Here is a 20,114-nt window from a genome sequence, read left to right on the forward strand (position 1 = left end):
CTCTCCCACAGCAAGGCTAACTCAAGCATTAGCAGAATCATGAGCTGTGAAATGACCCAGCTTCCCAGACAGACACATGCGCTCTCTGCAGTGTTCTTTGAACAGGAATAAGCAGAACTAAAGTGTCAGAGTAAGTAGAAAGGAAATTGGCTTTGTCATCATTGACTCAAAACATTCAATCACACCTACAGATCATTCACCTACAAAATGGGGTCATGCCTGTGGCACAAGTCATTACTGTTCAAATGAAATGTCACAGAAGGAGCAAGTCCATGTCCTGACACACTCATGCCCTCCAATTCTCAGGCTGCAAGCACAGAGCCCTTAGCACTTGAGTTAATTCCACAATAAGGTAAAAGACAGCTCATAGGTCTCTGCAGAAAAATAAGTCAACTTGTTTAGTGGTACGAATGCAATGAGCAATAGCATGTAGTACCATAGCATGATACTACAGAGGCTGTGGTTAAACAGAAACTATACTACTTCAAGTCAAAGCACTAAGCAGCTGCTCCACATTGTAGACACTCAAAGCAATAACTTGGTAAATGTTGATCCAGATCAAAAAAAACCAAGAAGGCCAGGGACTCAGAAGCCCTTTGGATATTTATCTTTACCTAATGTAAAGTTCAACAAAACCTACCAACACAATGGCTGAGTAGACATTATGTTAGCTCTCCAACGCAAAGAGCAACTCCAAATGCATGCAACATTCACAGATGAAGTGTTCTAACAAACAGTTCAGAGTACCTTCCATTTCTGATTTTGTTTCCCTCTCCACTTCCCTCACCTTAAAGGCATCTTGTTCCACAGCTCTGGATGACATGTATCAGTTTATGTACCTCACAGGTAACACAAGGGAGTCATACAAGTACAGAGATAGAACAATAACAGTTTCACAGTGCCTTAAATCTACACTTTGAAGACAGATAGCCTCTAAAAGAAATGGCCCACCAAAAAACACACCAGAGTGAAAAATACCATGTAATTCCTTCCCCTTCTACAGAGGAGCACTGAGGCCACTGGAAAATAAACAAGCAATTTAAAGTCTTGAAGATGCTATATAATGTATTGATTCTGAGTTTCTCTTTCAACTACAATTACTATAAAGTCACTTCTAATTCTGTTTTCAGCAAGTTAATTACCCTGCCATACATTCATCACATGATTATTACTGTTACTCCTCAATATTATAGACTATTCCCCTCCCACCTACATTTTGTTGGCTTTTATTTTTAAGAGTTTTTGTTCTTCCCTGAATGCAGTTAGAACTGAAGGCCAGCTGACATACCGTTTGTTAAGTATTTACCTTTATATCGTGCCCCAAAGCTATAAGTTGAAGAGCATGCTTGGGTCAATTGGCCTTGAATGGTTTCCCCTCCCCGCTCACAAGACTACAAAATAGATTTTACACATCAGTTCCCAGAACACCTACCTCAAATGCTGAGTGTTGCAGCAGGAAGCAAAGCTGTCAGCATCTCAGGATTCCTCTGCAGCACAACCAGAAAGCTCCAAAGTAAAGGAAAGGTGAAGAAACAAGCAAGAACCTCACCCAATTTAACTGCTCCATCAGCAGCACCTGCAGTTTTCCTTCTTACCCTCATGAGCCTTACTTCACCATAGCAAGACCCTGGCTTTGGAGCTTTTAACTACCCACTGTAGGAAGGTTCAACAAGAGAAAAAGACTCCAACTACTTACTGACTTGTCAGCTTTGTCCCAGCTGCTCTCCACTGTGCTTTGGAATTCTTGGCACAGTATGTCCAGCAACTTCAGGATAAACTTTCTTTGAAACAGTCCTAAAGCTTAACAGATGTTTGAGTGAAACAGGGCCAGTCAGAAACTGCTCTTTATCCTGAGGCAGCACTAAGCTGTTGTAGTGTCAGAAGTGAGAATGATATCACAGTATGGGAAAAGCAATAACAAAACCAATGTCAATAAACCTCCACCCAAAAAATTGCAACAAAAAAAACAACATACAAGCACTCTTCAGAGTGGCAGATACAATGTAAATACACAGGACAGTAAATTAAGGCAAAAAACAAGCAAGAATCCACTTCATACATTTGAATGAAAACAGGTGCTTTGCACCACAAGGTTCACCCCAACAGACTTCCAAATTAGGAAGAAAAAAAAAGATGTCAGTCTGAAAATGTTCTTAATGCAAGCTAATCCCCAACTCCATAACCAGCTTCCATACAGTAAGAGGCAGAAAGTAAGAGCACAACCTCTGAGAATCATTAGGTCAGGACCTAATTACTCATAACCTTTACTTTCACATAGAACAAATGAATTAGCTAATGGCAGTGGAAAATCCATAATTATTTCTTAAAACAAAAAAGTACACATGCAGCACTAGTAAAAGTAGTCTGCAAAGATCATAGACCATGCATAGAATAAGTATGAGTTACTCTGTTAGGATGGCTTTCCAAATGCAGGTGTAATATCAGAGGTTTTAAAGCCTAAAATCCACAAAGACTGTGTAAGAAGCAAGCTCCTGTATGATAAACACACACTATCAACTCCTCTGTCATTGCAGATTATTTTCCTTTCTCCTACTAACAGAAGCTGTCATCATGACCTGTTTAGCATAACTCAGAAGATGAGTGCAGAAGCTCAGTCAGCTCTTGCTTCAGCACAATAAGGTGGTTGGGAAAGCTACAGTTCATGAACACTCCCCACTACAGCTACATAGAAAATATTGCAAGCTAATGGAAGGAGTTTGAAGTCATAATCAGATAGAAAGGGTATCACATACTGATAAACTGATGCATGCCTCAGATATTATATGGAAACTTGGAACAAATTCTTCCATGAAGGGCATCAACCCAGACATGCCCTTGGAGAACAACTCCCTCAGTTACAAAAGGAGATCGAAGGAAAGATGGTAAACTCCTTTCTCTTCAACAAGCGAGCAGGAACTGAACTTTTAAATTGATTCAGTAGAAGAAACTACAACATGACTAAGGAGTTAATACTAGCTCATTTCTATAGAACACCATAGGGGAGCACGGAAGGAACAGCAGCCACTGCTCCAAGACTGCACTGCATGGTTTCATTCAAGATGAAAATAAAACTGGGACAGGCTACAACCGAACAAATCCTCATGTGGATGGGGCAATGACTGACACAAGCAGAGCAAGGTCCTCAGAACTTCACATTCACACTACTCAATATTTTAACAGCAATTTATTTTGGCATCCTCTTCATTTCCCTCACGTGCTGTTCTCAGCCTGCAACACATCCTTTCTGCAGCCATACAAACCCCAATAACAATGAGAGAAAAAAAAACAGGGCAAGCAACTGTTATTTTCAATGCATTTATCCTGCATAGTTTAAAATTTGAGAGCAAGAGCATCAAGCAGCCCATGCAAGTTACCAGAATGGCAGCAAAACTCTGGCACTTCTCAGTGAACTTCTCCACCAATGATGAGAGTAAGAGTTCCTTCTTCATTTTCCTAGCCCCAGCATTGAAGATAACTGTAATAAGTTCTGTTTCTAATTTTTGCCACATATATCAGTGCTTTCAGGGAATAAAGTAATGGAAATCCAAAACAGCCTGCTCATGCTAAGGAAGAATATGTTATAAAAAACCTACTCTGAATGATTTGTTTTGAAATACTCAAACCTTCAAATTATTATTTTCCTTCCTAGAAATGTCACATTATAAATACTACTTAAACACTAAACAGTTTAGAAACCTCACAGAGAACCCACACAAATGTTTTATAACACCCTCATGCCTCAGGTTCTATGCCACTCAGCTTCTTCCAGAGAAATAATTAAGTGTTTAAAAAAGTCTTCCTTGGGCCAAGTCATTGTCAAGCTCGCTCAAAGAGCTAATAAAATTTTGCCTGATTAAAGATTGCAAAAGCATGCTTACCCTCAGTATTAAAGCCATGTGCCAGGTCCTATTTTGTCACCCAGGAAAGCTGTGCCAAAAGGGCTACAAGTAGAATTGTCAACAGCCCCATGCAAACCATAATGTATATGGGAAATATTCACACTTGAGGCAACACAGAGTGGCAAAAATATCCTGCGGTGGGTATTGAACCTCTGCAATAACGTGCCAGTTTTTACACAGCATCAAGAGCACTGAATACACAGCTACCAAGTAGTGAGAAACAGAAAATATCAGAAGAGCGCTCTGAGAACTTTGGAGTAAAGGGGAAAAAAAAATTAAAATGTTGGAAATAAGGGGTAAAAGATGAGCAGGAATCTTTCTGGAAGAGATAAACAGGAATCTTTTTTCTGCACAACAGTAATACCATTGTCTCCTCTCTTCTCCCATGAGAGCCTTGAGTTTACATTAAGCTAAACAGTGAATAAAGCATATGAACTTACAATTCCTAGAACTTGGTTCACGATGTCCTACAAGTTTCAGTCAATCTCCAGACTTGTTCAGCTAGGTAAAGTGATCACATATAAGCAGCATCAGGCAGAACACAACTCCATCACAGTTAACTCAGAACAACCACAGCAGGAGAACAAGAGCTGAAGTATTATGCTACTCTTGTACATCCCAACTTCTTAACAGCAAAGAAGTCTGGTGCTGGAAGAGCAGGTTTAAAAGCAAGCTGGCTTTTTTTCCCTGTGTTGTTACAGCAGTTTAGACTCACTACAAAGCTTGGAAATTAGATTTTTGAAAGAAAAATAAAGGAAAATACTTATCCACCAGTAAATGCAAGAACACAACAAAACAACAAAACTCCTCACTAGGATGAATATTTACTGCTCTGTTAACCAAAGCATGCGACCAGCAAACTGTTACCTGGGATAGAAAGGCCACACAATACCGTTTTCGGTAACACAAGTCCCCAGCCCTATCCTCAGGCAAGTACCAGCATCCCTCCATACCTGCACGTGCCAGAGGGACTGCACATGACAGAACACGATCCCTTTGCAACGGGGTTCACAACACGAGCGCTAGCAAAACCCCACAGAATTCACCCAGGACAACAAATGTACGAGAGCAGAAGAGAGCCCTCCCGGCAGCTTGCTACGAACACCGGCTCGGTTGCCCGCCGCCTTCGCACCTGGAGAGAGCGCGGCGACCAACGGGAGCGCCGGCGGCGACAGAGGGGAGAGCAGAAAGTTCGGTCCCGCACTCACCTGGTCCCGGCCGCCCCGTCCCGCGGGGCAGGAGGAGGAGGCCATGTTGCAGCGCTCTCGGCACCTCACCTCGCCCAGCGCGGGGGCAGAGCCGTCCCGGGCTCGCCTCCACCGGCGGAAGGGACTGCCCCTCGCGGCCGCCGCCCCCTCAGGTGGAGCCGGGCACGGCGGCTCCGGAGCTCCGCTACCGCTCGCGGGAGCCGCGGCTGTTCCGCCCCGCGGTCGGGACGCTCTGAGGAGAGCGGGAGACGCTGCCCGCACTTTTAATGGCTTTATTCCGCTTATTTCGGGCGGGGCTCGTTTCCTCAGGCTCACGTACCTCTCTTGTCTCATCTACGGTCCCACCTGGACGAAAATCCCTCCTCTCTTGGCAGCTGGAGCGATGCCTGGAAGGAAGGAAGTCGGCTTCCCTCACTGCAGGACACGTTTCGAGTTGCACTTCCCTGCCTGAGGATTGGGATTTGAACGTGCTATCGGAGCGTGCTGGGTGCAGTACAGCCCGGCAGCAGGTGCCAAGAAAAGCATGCACTAAGGAGAGCAGAGAAAACCTAAGTCTGCTGTAATTAAGAAAAGCAGTACTATTTGCTCCTTTTAATTTGTTGTTTTTTCTTTGTTTTTGCTTTGTTTTTTCCTTATCAGCTCTCAAACATTTACTGGAAGTTTGTTTGTGCTTGCAGCCAAAACATTAACATAGGATGTGAGCAGCAAAGCAGTTCCCCATCTCTCTGATCGTGGGAGTTGCCCTGCAAAGCAGAATGCATTTAACGTGCAAAAATAATCAATCACACAAGTTCTGCACCCAAGAGATGTTGCCCTTTAATATTACCTTTCTTTCCCAAGTGCTACTAAAGAACTCCTACTGTACTTCCACTTTTTGTACTAACAAAACAATCCCTTATTGTTAACAGGTGCCAAAAGAAGCCCATCACTATTTGTGTTTATCTGCTTTGGACTGCAGTGGACACAATCCATTTCAGATGCTCTAATTAATATTTACAAACAAATCAACTTTTTAAATCCCATCATTATGTAAAAGACAAAATACAGTCTCTTTTCTTTACGGTAATGCTGTTGAGGATAATATAATCATCATATGAAAGACACGTCTATATTGACTCTTGCAGCTGTCCTCTACTCAGAATAGAAGTTGCTCAGAGTATTACGTTGGATTCTTAGCCATGAATACAACTGTAATACTATAATCTGAGATTGGCATTGTAGGCCTGATCCTACAAACAGCAATTCAGTTTAAGCAAGAGGATGGAGAAGATTTGAATGCAGATGTTTTAATATACTCTCCCTTTGCCGGTTTATATAAATAAAATGGTAATTAATGTTACGTTGCCAAGGTAGAACTAGACTGATGTTTAAGTTTTTCTTCAGTGTTTTTCTTTCAGCACCTGCGCTGATTAGCCTGTGATAAGCCAGCACAACTTATGTTCTGCCTTGTACAGGATACAAAAGCCCTACAAAGCTGCTGAGCACACACGGGCTGACCGCGCTGGCCGCGCAGTGACGGACACGTCACATGCACTCTGCTTCAGCTGTGCAGCCAGCCGGTGCGGTGCTGAGCATGGCTGCCCTGGGTACGCTGGAGAGAGCTCGTGCGTGTCTGTACAAAGCATGCCGGACCCGCTTTCCACAGAGCGCTGTGCTCGTGCCTGGGGTTTCCCAGCGCACACGGAACCGGCGCGGCGTACGGAGCACTGACGCTCATCCCAGCGCCGCGGCCTTCCCCCCGCACCTCGGCCGCCACGCCGGCAAGGGGCGCTGTGCCGCTCGCGCCCACCTTCCCCGGCGCCTTTCGGTCTCGCTTTGGCGCCGCCGGAGCGGCGCTCTGTGATTGGCCACTTTGAATCATCCCGGCGCAGCGCCATTGGTGGGACGCGGCGGCGGCGCGGCGCGGCCGTTTTGAATTAACGGCGCCCGGCCGAGGAGTTCCCCCTCAGCGCGGAGCTGGGCGGCGGCGGCGGCGCCTCGGGATCGCCGCGGTATCTGCTGCGGGCAAGTGACTGAGGGGCGGCTGAGCACTACGGAGGCGGTGGCGGAGGCAGCGGCGGAGGCAGCGCGGCCGCGGTGCGCACCTCTTCGGGTCTTCACGGCCACCGGCGGTGCGAACTACTGGTGGGGAACTGAGAGCTGCGCCCGGCTGCATCGGTTGGGGCCGGGCGGTGCCGCTCGGTGCCCCCGCGTGGCACAGCGGCTTCCTGGGGCGGGAGGGAGCGCGGGCCCGGCGCTCTGCTGCTAACGTGCTAACTTGGAAAGCTTCCGTCCTCGAGCTTGCCTTAAGGGGCCCTCTTTTCTCTGTCCTTTTTTTTAGTGGCGTCCCCGGATTAACGCTGTTTTTCTCGCTTTTGTAGAGGGGAATAGTAAACGTTCCACACTATATCTTTAGGCGAACTTCTAAGGTCCCGATGTAACTTCTGGGACTTGAACGCGTACAGGAACCGCCTGCTGACCCTCGTGGCTTTTTGTTTCAGGGATACCCACAGCCATGGAAAATTACACAAAAATCGAGAAGATTGGGGAAGGTGAGTAAGGTTGCCGGGTGCCTTGCGGAGTTCTGCAGCTTGGACTGCCAGCTGTTGTAAGCTTTGTGACCCCTGCTATCCGTACAGCTGCTGGTATTCTACGACGCAGTATCTCCACGTGAATGCAGACTGCATTACTTCTGAAGATGCCGCTGTCTGTTTGAATCAGCTGATCAGTGCTGAGAGTTATCTCCCTTCACATCTACAGTGCGATTCCCCTCTGAGAGGGCGAAAGCATTCTGAGACCAGAAATGAGCCTTCCTGTTTGGGAAGCTGGAACGTATCCATTCCTTGGCATCTGCACTTGTTTACAAGTTGTTTCCAAAGTGGCACTTCGGGTGTGCTTTGTTTTGCTAGGGAGAAGTGGGTGTGCAGTTGTTTTTAGTGGGGTTGCGTCCTGTCACTGCACTTGTCATGGGAAAGGCAGCACACGTTCTAAACAACTATGCTGATTTACTATAAGGCACTGTACTGTATTAGAAGACCAGTGCAGATGCTTGTTCCAACCTCCCTTTCATTGGGAGCATTTCCTTTGTCAAATGTAGAAGCTGGTGTCCTTTATAATGCTTTAGCCTTACCTACACTTGAGGCCCTGCAGTATGTTACTCTGAGAAGCCACTAAGTGAATTGCAACCTGCTGTTTCGTACTGGCTAAAGTGCTTCATAGCTGAAGCCTCATGAATGCACCTTTCTTCCTGAAATAAACCGGTCTGAGCTTCGTGTGAGGAACTCATTCCTCAGAAAATGTAGAAAGAATACTTAAACAGCTTGACTGCCTTAAGAGTTCTTTTTCTGTCAATGATGACAGTTCAAATAGTTTTTTTTTATTTAATTTGAGATTTACTGCTGATTCCAGCTTTATTTTCTGCTGAGCCCCACAGCGCTATTAAAAAATACCTGGTTGCAAGGACTCTTGCCTGTATAGCAGTTTTTATCTGCAATGATTTATCCACATCTGAAACAGTTATTTCCTGTATGTGTTTCCCTGTTTGTTTGTTCAGGTACCTATGGTGTTGTGTATAAAGGGCTTCACAAAACCACAGGTCAAGTGGTTGCAATGAAGAAAATACGTCTAGAAAATGAGGAAGAAGGTGTTCCAAGTACTGCTATCCGAGAAATTTCTTTATTAAAAGAGCTGCATCATCCCAATATAGTCCGGTATGCATATGCTGGTATTTGTCCATGCTCTGAAGGACACTAGGTCTCTTCAGATAAATTGTTTTTCCACTGTTCTAGTAAGGAGGCAGATATTCTACGTAGTTGCTGCAAAGCAGACAGATTATGCTTTAGTTCCAAATCCTGAGGTCATGCTGGTTTTTAATTAAGTCTGTCTTCTGCTGCACCTATTCTAAGAATTGAACAGAAGTATTTTTGGTCATTATCTTTGGAACAGTTATTTAAGCAATTGTGTGCTTTCTGAAAACTGTTGAAGTCAGTCTCAGAACTCATTGTGAAATTATTTATCTGACCTTGGTGTTCTTGATGTGGGCCTATGTCACCAGTCACTTCCTTACCGTCCCATAGCAGGGCTGGAGGTGCTGCACTATAATGCTTACAGCTGGTACTTCTGATCTATGCCTGAAACTTCCATCAGCAGCTGTCTGATATAAAATACTTGTGGTTTAATGCAGCAAAATATATTGCATCTAATGTGATCTAAAACTGGCCAAGTTTCAGACAGGCAGTGTCCCAGTCTATGAATATGTGTATTTAGGAACCTTTATAATCTTTTAAGGGTGGAGGGGATACTTTAAAACCCATACAACTCCTGTTGCATCTAGTAGGTTCCTATTCCAATGCAGAGCCCTTAAACTCTCCCATTATTTCTGCTATAGTAAGCCCGAGTCAGATGGAATCTTGGCACTAATATCTGCAGACTTCTTTAAAGAACTTTTTTTTCTTTTCCTCAGACTTCCCCTGCCTCATACAGGGCGAGAGGAAACACAAGATTCAGAGGAAGCATACAGGGTGTTTATCTCAGTTTGGCACTGTCTCGTATATGCTCGGTTTTCCAAACAACAGTGCAACTTGCTAAGGCTGTTTATCCTTGAAGACTGAGAGAAAGCTTTGTCACCCTTTCTTATTAGCTTTCTGATTAGGAACCTAGAAACACCGGCTTGTGTCCACGTAGAGAGGAGAAACAAAGCAGCAGGTCTGTGCACTCTGCAGTGAAGTTAACTGTATCCTCAATTTTCAGTCTTCAGGATGTTCTTATGCAGGATGCGAGGCTGTACCTCGTTTTTGAATTCCTTTCCATGGACCTCAAAAAATACTTGGATACTATACCATCTGGGCAATATTTAGATCCTTCGTGTGTTAAGGTAATGAGGAAAATATCTTTATATAATCTATAAATCAGAGGTGACCTACAATGCTATTAGCTTGCTCTTACCTTAACTCTTCCTATTACCTCAAGTAAAAAGGAAGGAGTGAATAAGCAGCTGTGAATAATAAGAGGAGTTTTGTTTTTTTGTTTTTTTTAAGAAAGTTCTGCTCTCAAATGCAACTTTTTTGTTTCAATTATGCAATTAACTGCCTTTTACTAAATACAAGTAAACACCCAGTTTTATATGGATTTCTAATTGATACTAACTCAATATTTGCAATGCTTTGGATCTACTTCTATGGGCAGAGTTTATGTAAGGAAACTGTTTTATGTTGTAGAACCACTAACTTTAGTGAAGGTCACATTGCTGTTTTCTTTTTCCTCCTCCCTTCCACCTCGTGTCTGCAGAGTTACCTGTATCAGATCTTACAAGGTATCGTCTTCTGCCATTCGAGACGAGTTCTGCACAGAGACTTAAAACCTCAGAATCTTCTAATAGATGACAAAGGTGTGATTAAACTGGCAGATTTTGGATTGGCTCGAGCCTTTGGAATTCCAGTGCGGGTGTACACTCATGAAGTGAGTTGAACACACATTTGGTAATTTGGGCAAGGCTTATTTGCTTCCTTGTAATAACTCTTTGTGGAAAAGCCAGAAGTAGAATCATGGAGCTATTAAAGTTGACATAAGCTAATAGTATTAGGGTTATATTTCAGCTTAGTTTTACTTGATGGCTTTCCAACCCCTGACTGTTTTAAAGTGCTAATGCATCTTATGAATGCTAGTGTTACCCTAACAGTGAGTTAGATAGGCCAAACCAATTAGGTGTCGTGCTTCCCGCACTTTATGAAGGAGTGCAGGCAACTGCTTTGCTTGCAGTAGAAACTACTGCAATAGGATTTTATACACTTATTTTTAAGTGAAGTTTGATGCAAGTATTTTCACTGGAACTTCTAGATTCTAGTCTAAACTTGATATGTTTTTTATTAAAGAAACCTGCATGCTCCTTACTAATGATTGAGCCGTTATAGTTGCAGTCAATTAGAGGATCTGATTCTATCAACTTATCTTAAAAAAAAAATTTTTGTTCATTAGATAGTGACACTGTGGTACAGGTCTCCAGAGGTACTGCTAGGATCTGCTCGATACTCCACTCCTGTAGATATATGGAGTATAGGAACCATATTTGCAGAGCTAGCAACTAAAAAGCCACTTTTCCATGGGGACTCAGAGATAGACCAGCTCTTCAGAATCTTCAGGTATGTCATGCTGAACCTTTCCCTTGCTGAGAACTTATGAAAAAATCATAATACAGTCTTCATCCTAAACTCATCAAATGTTTTGCTTATGCTTGCACAGAGCTTTAGGGACACCCAACAATGACGTGTGGCCTGGTGTGGAATCCTTGCAAGACTATAAAAACACTTTCCCAAAATGGAAACCTGTCAGCCTGGGAACACACATCCAAAATTTAGATGAGGATGGACTCGATCTGTTGTCTGTAAGTATTCTCTCTTAAACTGCTTGTGAAGAAAAGAGCAGGGAGTTTCAAGTACTCTCCAGTTTCTACAGTCTTGTAGCTGATAACTTCTTGGCACTGGTATTAATTGTGATGTGTCTCTAAGACTGTGTAGTTGGGAATATTTTTATGTGGTACCACGTGGAGTAATAGTGACTGGCTTGTTTTGGTTAAGCTTTTGTTGTAGTCTTAAATGAATAAATAGTGATGGAAACAGCTGGATTTATTGATTAGCTGGAAAACTGGAGGCTGTTTAGATTAGCATGTAGGGTCTCTGCCAGTTGCATTTTAATATCAAGTTAGAGGTTTGGGCTGTGGCTGAATGACTTTAACTTCTGTATTTTGTGGCTAGGATGAGTTTGCTTTATTTTCATGGCTGAGTAGTTCAAATACTATGGCCAAGTTCATTTGACAAGTTCCTCGTCAGACTTCATTTAGTGTTCTTCCAGCTCCTTGCAGGTTAATCTACATTTATTTCTTAAATGATCTTATGTGCACCTTGGTACTTTGGTGTACCTTGGTGACTTTGTCATTTGGCTTTGCTAAAGCTCCATTTACACAGAACAGATCTGCACGTAGTGGAGTGTGCTCCGTGCATCTCAAGATAAGCTGGAACTTCAGATTCAACTTGCTACAAGGAGAACCATGTACAGCAATTATCCCTGTAGCTGATTCTTGTTTTAAGCGGATGTAAAAGTCATTTATTCTGCACAAAGGAGTGGTGTTACTCAAGGAGCTCAGATAACTACAATGTCTCACTTGTTCTTCCTGAAAACAGAGCCACAGTTCAGGCTGGCAAACTGAACAATGTTAAGTAGGTGTTGTTTTTTTTTTTTTTGATAGCTTTTTGAGGCTTGTAGAAGTATTATGCAGAAATAGCTGACTTGCAGACTAATTATCCTGAACTTGTGCAATGATAGCATCCCTATGAAATCAATTAGAAATTGCTACTATTTTTATTTAAAAGCTGAAAGCGATTGAACAGCCAGGGGAGTGTTTTGGGTACAGTCATTTAACTGGCCTGCTAAACACTGATCTGAGCTTAGTGGTGGCTTCATCATGGGGAAAAAAAAAGCAACAAAGGTTTTGGCTGCTACTAATGCAGGCAAAAAGGTCATTAATCAAGTGATTTTAACAGCATACTAAACTTGAAGAATATTGAGTTGCATAAAGTTTTGCTTTGAATTAAGGCTAAAATCTTAGCTTTTTATAGCTGCCTATTAATGGCTGCATTTTGAGGCATCTGGAATCCATTTAAATTTCCTACAGTCGTGCTTCAGGCTTAAGTGATATAATTTTAAAGGCAACAGAAATGGATAGCTTGCTCCTATAACATTAGTGTAGATTTGGTAATTGAAGTGTTTGTAATTCTGTGGACTGTTGAAGATGGAAGTGCTATGTAAGACAGCTAGTTTTAAAAAGGGGTAGTACGCTTACTGGAAAGGACTGTTGGCAGGGATTTTGCTAGTTTTAAGTAAGCTTTTAGCAGTTAGGATATTTTAGAATTATGCTAGATATGAAAACAAAGGGTTGTTCCAAAGCCATATGAGGCTTGGAAGGAGGACTGCAGGGTGTCTGACTTAATTATGTCTACCAGCAAGCACGCAGCTGTACAATTGCATGGGGTAGCTCTGTACTTGCCTTCTTTTTGTCTAGATTGCATATTATAAACTGTAGGTGCTGTTTTTTCTAAACAGATAGCAAAGCATGTCTCTTTTCTGTTCTAGAAAGTTTCAAGGGGTATTTCAGAGGGTACGGCACCCATTGTATTTTCTCTCATCAACTTCAGTATTGAGATCTTCAGCTGAATAAAGTTACTTTTAGAAAAGAAATCCATGTTATACAACTGTGACTTTTTCATATCCATCTGCTTTACACATGCAAGTATACTTCTTTCCTAATCAGGGTCCTGTAGCAGAACAGTTGCTATAGTTCAATTGTGAACAGCTGCACTGAATTGAAGATAAGCAGCTTCACAACAGTTTCTTCAACATCAGTGTGAAAAAAACAAGTGTAGGAACACTCATTCATGGAAGTATTTTAGGCTTTAGCAGCCTAAAGTTTCCCAGCTTCCCTTAACTGGGAAGCTGAGAGTAATAATCATTATTGCTTGATAATTGGTTCTGAATTTAGGTTGATGGCACGTGGTACCCTGATACAGGTGTGGGCTTAGTTAATCAATAGGAGGATAAATGGTTTTTCACTTTGGGATGTGTTCTCACTTGTAGGTAGAAATGACTTCTATGAGATATCACGGAACATAGGGAAGAACTTGTCTCTTATTGCTGTGGTTAAATATTTATCTACTTAACACTGAGTGCCCATTTCATGAAGAAGTAAATATTTATTTTGCTTTTCCTTCCAGAATATGTTAATTTATGATCCTGCAAAAAGAATTTCTGGCAAGAAGGCCTTGAAACATCCATACTTCAATGACTTGGACAAATCTACTCTTCCTGCTAATCTGCTTCCATGCTTCTAAACCTTTGGACTAAATCTGAGTAAAATAATTGGGATTATTTTTATTGTTTTCTGTCTGTAACTTCGTTTGTCTGCCTGCCTTAAAGTAGTGGCTTCTTAGTTTTGGTTTGTGTTACCTAAATGTAAATATTAACCAATTAATGCGGTGAACTTTATATAAATAAAACTTTAAATGTAGCGAAGGACTGAACTTCTTTCCCCACTCCTGCAAAAACAGTCTTTCAGAATGGGTTGGTATGTCACTGCTTGTTCACCAAAACAGGTTTTGATACAACTTCTCTCAAGTTCAACTGTTTCATTGCTCTGCACAAATGAGATGTATGACTTATCTTGTACTGAATGTACCAAATGACATCTGAAATGAGATGCTTCAGTTATGTGCAATTCAAAACAAAGGAGTTGACCAAATTCATTCCACGATTTCTTTTTCTGAAGGTATTTGGAAAGTCTTTGCATGCTTTTCTGTTGTCTTGAAGGCCCCAGAATTTATTTTGCATTGGCGTGCTTACTTGTGAGTCAGCCTACTTCTAATTCCTGGAATAGTTAAGGTGTGAGATGTTATATAGACAGTCCCCATGTAGAATATATGGATGTGTAGCTGACTGACAGCTCCTTTCAGCTGCTTAGCAGTAAGGCAGTTCTCATCTGATTCTCATTAAAGGCAGAGCCCCCCGGGTTATCCCGGGGGGGGATAATTATTATTAAATTAAAATGTTAATTTAACAAGGATGCTCTATGAAATGTGATAATCTGAGTTGTTGCACGTCTGCAGACTCTTCCACAATTAAAGCATAAGCTTCCTAAAGTTCCACAGCACTTTATTTCTACAGGTGAGACTATTATAAAAGCTCAACAAAATTAATCAGATAATATAGTAATAAATTATTATGGTATGATTTTCATATGGTTATATGAAATAGTGTTATAGCTGCTGGAATCTGGAGCTGCAGAACTGCACCTCTGTCAAGTTTTATTGGACCTCAAAGCCACGGAGCTCTTACGCTCACTGACTTGCAGCCAAACATGGAATAGTAATGGAGGACTTGCAGCCAAATGTGGAATAGTAATGATAGTCTACAAGTTTAAGTCAAGCATGTGGAAGGAATAATGCAAACCACTCAAAAATAGTGAAGTTTGTAAGTCCCGTCCTACAGATGCTGAGGAGAGGGCCTTGGAAACAGCAGTGGAGATAACATGCTGTCCATTTGATGTTTATTTTCATGTTTATGAGTAAATGGAAGTCATAGTGCTGAACCTAGTTTTAATTAAAGCAGCTTCATTTTTATATGTAAAGAGCAGTTGGAGGGGTGGGGTGGTGTAAGCTCACCACTGACTGGTCACCTGAGACAAGCACCAAGCCAGCAGCAGGGGCACAGGTGAAGGTAACATACCTGTGTGACTGGAAGGGGTGGAGCCTGTCTGGGAAAAGTCTGTCAACAACTGCAACTGAAACAGAACAACACGCGTTCAACTGAAGTCTGGCAGACACAGATGAAATAAACTGCTTGCACAAAATTCTGGTTTTCTCCCTTCATCAAAAAGATGCCACCTATTCACAAAGCACGTATTCACAGACTTACACCCCACTACGCCTCAGAGAAGATTTATTAACCTCGTGATCTTCCTAGAAAAAGCTGCACCAAAAAATTTGCTTAAGTGAAAGGCCACCACATAGGTGAACAGGGAATGAGGAAGCAGTACTTCGTTTCTAAGCCAGCAGCAGCTGCAATCTGACAATCTAATTACAGTATGCAAAAAAAGCTATGAACTAAGCAAAAAGTAGCAGCTGTCAGCACTCCATCTGCTGCCTGGGCAAGAGATGAGGAATACACACGACACTGCAGGGCTCATTAGATGCATCGTCATCTTATCTGTTCAGCTTTCTATGTCACTCTTGCAAAACTCAGTCTGCACTGCAAGTTCTACGCTCTCTTTAGAAGAGTAAAACAAATTAAAAAATGAAAAGGACAAAAAGATGGTGAAATACTAGTCACATAAACCTTCAGAATAACTTTTTTTAACCTCTTGTTCTCTTGTATAGTCATCTTCGTTATATCTTCACGTTCTTCAATCTGAATTTCCAGAGCTTCGCTCTCAAAGTCAAGGGACATCGTATCTGCGTGGGACATGATGATATCTTTGAGCACCCAGGAAATCCTACAAGACAGGAAAATATCTCATGTGAGAGAAAGTAGAGGAGTAAAGTCTACTCCAAAAAGCTCCAAAGTTAAGGAGCCAAGCAGACAAATGTCTTCTTGAAAGACATGTCTTCCAGGATGAGCAATACTTCTTATTTCTAAGAACTGACAATTGAAGGCAAATTACCTGAGTGTTTTAAACATCAGGACTTTACTATAACTCCCCTAAGACAATCTCGCACCGATTCAGCTCTGTGCTAAATTCATAGATACATTAGGTTGGAAAGGACCTACAAGATCATCCAAGTCCAACCATCCTCCCATCACCATCCCTACCCACTAAGCTACTCAATCAAATCCCTTAGCACCTCATCTAAACGCTTCTTGAACAGCGCTAGGGATGGTGCCTCAACCACCTCCCTAGGCAGGCCATTCCAGTGCCTGACCACTCTTGCAGAGAAAAAATGTTTCCTCAGGTCTAATCTAAATCTTCCCCGGCGCAACTTGTGGCCATTCCCTCTCGTCCTGTCATTATTTATCAGGGAGAAGAGGCCCACCCCCTCCTCACCACAACCCCCCTTCAGGAAGCGGTAGAGTGCAATAAGGTCTCCTCTGAGCCTCCTCTTCTCCAGACTAAACAATCCCAGCTCCCTCAGCCGCTCCTCATAAGACTTGTGCTCCAGACCCCTCACCAGTTTTGTTGCCCTTCTCTGAACACGCTCCAGGGCCTCAATGTCCTTCTTGTAGTGAAGGGCCCAAAACTGAACACAGTACTCGAGGTGCGGCCGTACCAGAGCTGAGTACAGGGGGATGATCACCTCCCTGCTCCTGCTGGCTACACTATTTCTAATACAGGCCAGGATGCTGTTGGCCTTCTTGGCCACCTGGGCACACTGCCGGCTCATGTTAAGCCGAGCATCAACCAACACCCCCAGGTGCTTTTCTTCTCTGCATTCCTCAAGCCGTTCTGCCCCAAGCCTATAGAACAGCACAAGTACACTACCACTCCGTGAAGGACCGGGCCCGGCTCCCCGTGAAAGCGCTTTGCGTCGAGACCCACGAACCGCAGCGTTACCCCTTGTGCAGCTCCGGACCCGAGGCACGGCACGGTACCGCCTGCAGGCCGCGGCCCGGCTCCCTCAGCTCCACGCACCGCGGGTTACGTCCTCCCTGCCGGCTCCACCTCGGAGTGCGGCAGAAAGCAAAGGCGACAAAGCGCGAGCCCAACCGCCGCTACGCACCTGATGCGTGAGGAATGGCGGCAACGGCACGGCAACGGCAGCGGCAGCCCAACCGCTTTTCCGCGTGACAGCCGATCAAGCGCCTGCTGCTCGAACCGACAGCCGCGCGCACCAATCAGCAGCCGGAGTGGCGTCACGTCCCAGTGCACGAGGCGGCCAGAGGGCGGGACTCCGCGCCTCGCCCCAGCCGCGCTCGGCTGCGCTGCGAACGTGCCCGTCCGACGGTTTGACAGCGGGCGCGTGCAGCCGCGGGAACGGGTCTGGCGCGCTGATTGGCTAAGCGACCGACCAATGGCTGCGGCTCGTTTCCGGAGGGGCGGGCCGTCTCGCGGCGGTTGCCTGGCAACTCGCGACGCCATCATCGGAGCGGAGCCCGACGTCCCGCGATCACGACCGCGTCGCGACGCAAGCTGACGGCAGAGCACGAGCATCTCACTGTCGGGTGTGCTGCTGCTATCCCGCTCCTCACGCAGCCTCCACGAGCTGAGCCCCCTCGCCGTGCTCACCCCCTCCCCGTGCTGTGCTGGCAGGGTGGCAACGGCATGAGACGTCCACGTCGCCAGGCCTCTGTCCCCCGAAGCCCTGCAGGGGCACAGCCAGAAAGTAGCTGCACTTGGGGGGCCGTGCAGAGGGAGCCTTGTGTCCTCCAGGCGTGGCCACGACCAACCTCCTGTGAGCTCGCAAACTCCTTTCGCAGTGTAGCCTGCAGCAAACGTCCAAAATAAATGAAAAAAAAAAAAAAAAAGGCTTCTTTTCGAACAATTAGAGCTTTCGTCAGCCGTGAGGAGAAGATGTAATAGCTCCATCTGGTGACACTTAGCCTCAGCTGTTAGAAAGCTTCCTGCCCAACAGCTGAAAATATTTGGAAGCTGGAGTCGGGGAGAGGCGTTTCATTTTTATTGATGGAAGCAAACAGACACCCGCGTTAATGTGCTTCAGTGAAATTTACAGGCGCTTTGAAGTGGAACTGACATGCTAAGCCTTGTAAACGGGGCTTGATAGGCAACATCAGCTGTTTTTCCAGGGGTACTAGTAACCGGTACAACAGAGATTAACCAATGCTCGCAATTTCCTCAGCGTTTCCACTAGCAGTTTTAAACGAAGTCCAACTGAAGTTACTTTTAAAAGAAGTCTGTGTGTGCCAAAAGTTCAAATTAACCTCCCCAGGATGGATGTTTTGGAAATCTTTCCACAATGCAGATAAGTTTAAATTTGGCATAATCATATGGCGGTCCACAGAGGAGAAAAGCAGCATGAATAAGCAAGTAGAGGCATGTAAGTGTTAGAAACTAAAAAACAAATTCCTGGTTGCACTCCAGAAAAGCGAATGCAGCCCACGGAGGAACCCACAGTGCAGCAGTGGACGTGGCCTGAAGGAGGATGCAGCCCACGGACAGCCCGTGTAGGATTAACTAAGGAAGGACTGCATCCCACGGGAGGGACCTCACGCTGCAGCAGGGCCCGCCCCCCCCCACACTTTTGCTAGTTGTCTGTATACCACCTACATAAGCCTACTAAATATGTACCGTCTTCCGTGCTATTTTCTTTCAGTGCCATTCTTGGCGGTTATTTGCCCTACAGGTGGTTGTCACTGCTTTCTTCTGCAGGACCCGGAGGAGCGGCACCGCCGGACGCGGGACGGCAACGGAGGGTCGGGGGCCGCCCGTTGTCCCCCCTCCCCCCCGTGCTCAGAGAGCTCACCCGGCGCGTTCCGCTCAGTGACACGGCCGCCCGTCACAGAGGGCCGCGCCCGCGGGCGCCTATAAAAGCGGAGTGGCGCGGCAGCCCCCAGTCCTGGTGCGGGTGCCGCTGCCGGTCCCACACAGCTCGGCACCGCCGCGGAGCCGTCCCGCCGCAGCCCGGCATGGCCTGCTACCGGCGCAGCCCGACCCGCAGCCGCAGCCGCAGACGCAGACGCTCCAGCCCTTACCGCACCCGCCGCCGCCGCCGCTCCGGGAGTGCCCGGCGCTCCGCGGGGAGACGGTACCGCCGCTACAGAAACCGTCGCCGCCGCCGCCGCCGCATCTACTGAGCCGCGACCGCCCGCACCGACGCCGCCGCACCGCGCCCGGAACGCGGCCCCGCGCTGCCGCTCTGCCAATAAACCGCCTTGGCACCGGGACCGCGCGGCCGTGCTTCTGTCTGCGTCCCGCCGGGCTCCGTGCGCGCGGGGTCCGTGTCCGTGTCCGTATCCGGGGCTCCGTGTCACCGTGTGTCCCCGAGCGCCGGCTGGGTGCGTCCCGTGCTTGTCCACCCGTGTCCCTTGGGGCTGTGCCCCACGGCGTCCCAGTGGCATCCCCTGGTCTTCATCCACGTGCAATGGGTCCCTGTGCCATCGTGTCTGTCTCCAGTGATGTCCATGTGGTGTCCACGTGGTTTCCATGTCCCACGGTGTCCATATCTTAGGGGACACCCTGGCTCCATGTCACGGGTTGTCTATGTCCCACGGTGCCTTTGTTGCACGGGTCCGTGTCCCTTGGTGTCCCATGAGTCCATGTCCCATGTGTCTGGCACCATGTCAAGGTGAGCCCGAGCCCCCCCGAGCCTCCCTGCCAGGGCGAGCCTGAGCCCCCCTCGGCACCCTGCTAATTCCAGCCCTAGGACCCCCCCCCCCCACCGAGCCCCCCTCTGGCATCCTGACAGGGCGAGACTGAGCCCTCCCCTGCCCCCCTGCAGAGGGTCCGTGCCCCCCCCTTTTGCTAGTTGTCTGTATACCACCTACATAAGCCTACTAAATAAGTACCATCTTCCGTGCTATTTTCTTTTAGTGC

The 20,114-nt window shown here is 45.7% G+C and overlaps 1 protein-coding gene and 1 long non-coding RNA gene across 2 annotated transcripts in view; one reads left to right on the forward strand and one right to left on the reverse strand.

Moving 5' to 3' along the window:
- The window catches only part of LOC136055160 (uncharacterized), a 47,186-nt gene extending 42,008 nt beyond the window's left edge, over positions 1 to 5,178 (reverse strand). Inside the window, exon 1 of the long non-coding RNA XR_010622810.1 lies at positions 5,108 to 5,178. This is a non-coding gene — a long non-coding RNA (uncharacterized LOC136055160). The remainder of the gene's footprint in view (positions 1 to 5,107) is intronic.
- Positions 5,179 to 7,570: 2,392 nt separating this feature from the next.
- CDK1 (cyclin dependent kinase 1) lies at positions 7,571 to 14,141 on the forward strand. The gene is made up of 7 exons (XM_065746828.1): positions 7,571 to 7,638; positions 8,640 to 8,796; positions 9,836 to 9,959; positions 10,373 to 10,543; positions 11,060 to 11,223; positions 11,324 to 11,465; positions 13,849 to 14,141. The coding sequence occupies exons 1-7, from the start codon at positions 7,602 to 7,604 to the stop codon at positions 13,963 to 13,965; spliced, it is 912 nt and encodes a 303-aa protein (XP_065602900.1). The 5' UTR covers positions 7,571 to 7,601; the 3' UTR covers positions 13,966 to 14,141.
- The last annotated feature ends 5,973 nt before the right edge of the window (positions 14,142 to 20,114 follow it).

This window comes from Cyrtonyx montezumae, unplaced genomic scaffold (genome assembly GCF_038088225.1).
Source record: "Cyrtonyx montezumae isolate F1298 unplaced genomic scaffold, pur_monq_1.0 scaffold_4, whole genome shotgun sequence".
NCBI classification, from domain to species: domain Eukaryota; kingdom Metazoa; phylum Chordata; class Aves; order Galliformes; family Odontophoridae; genus Cyrtonyx; species Cyrtonyx montezumae.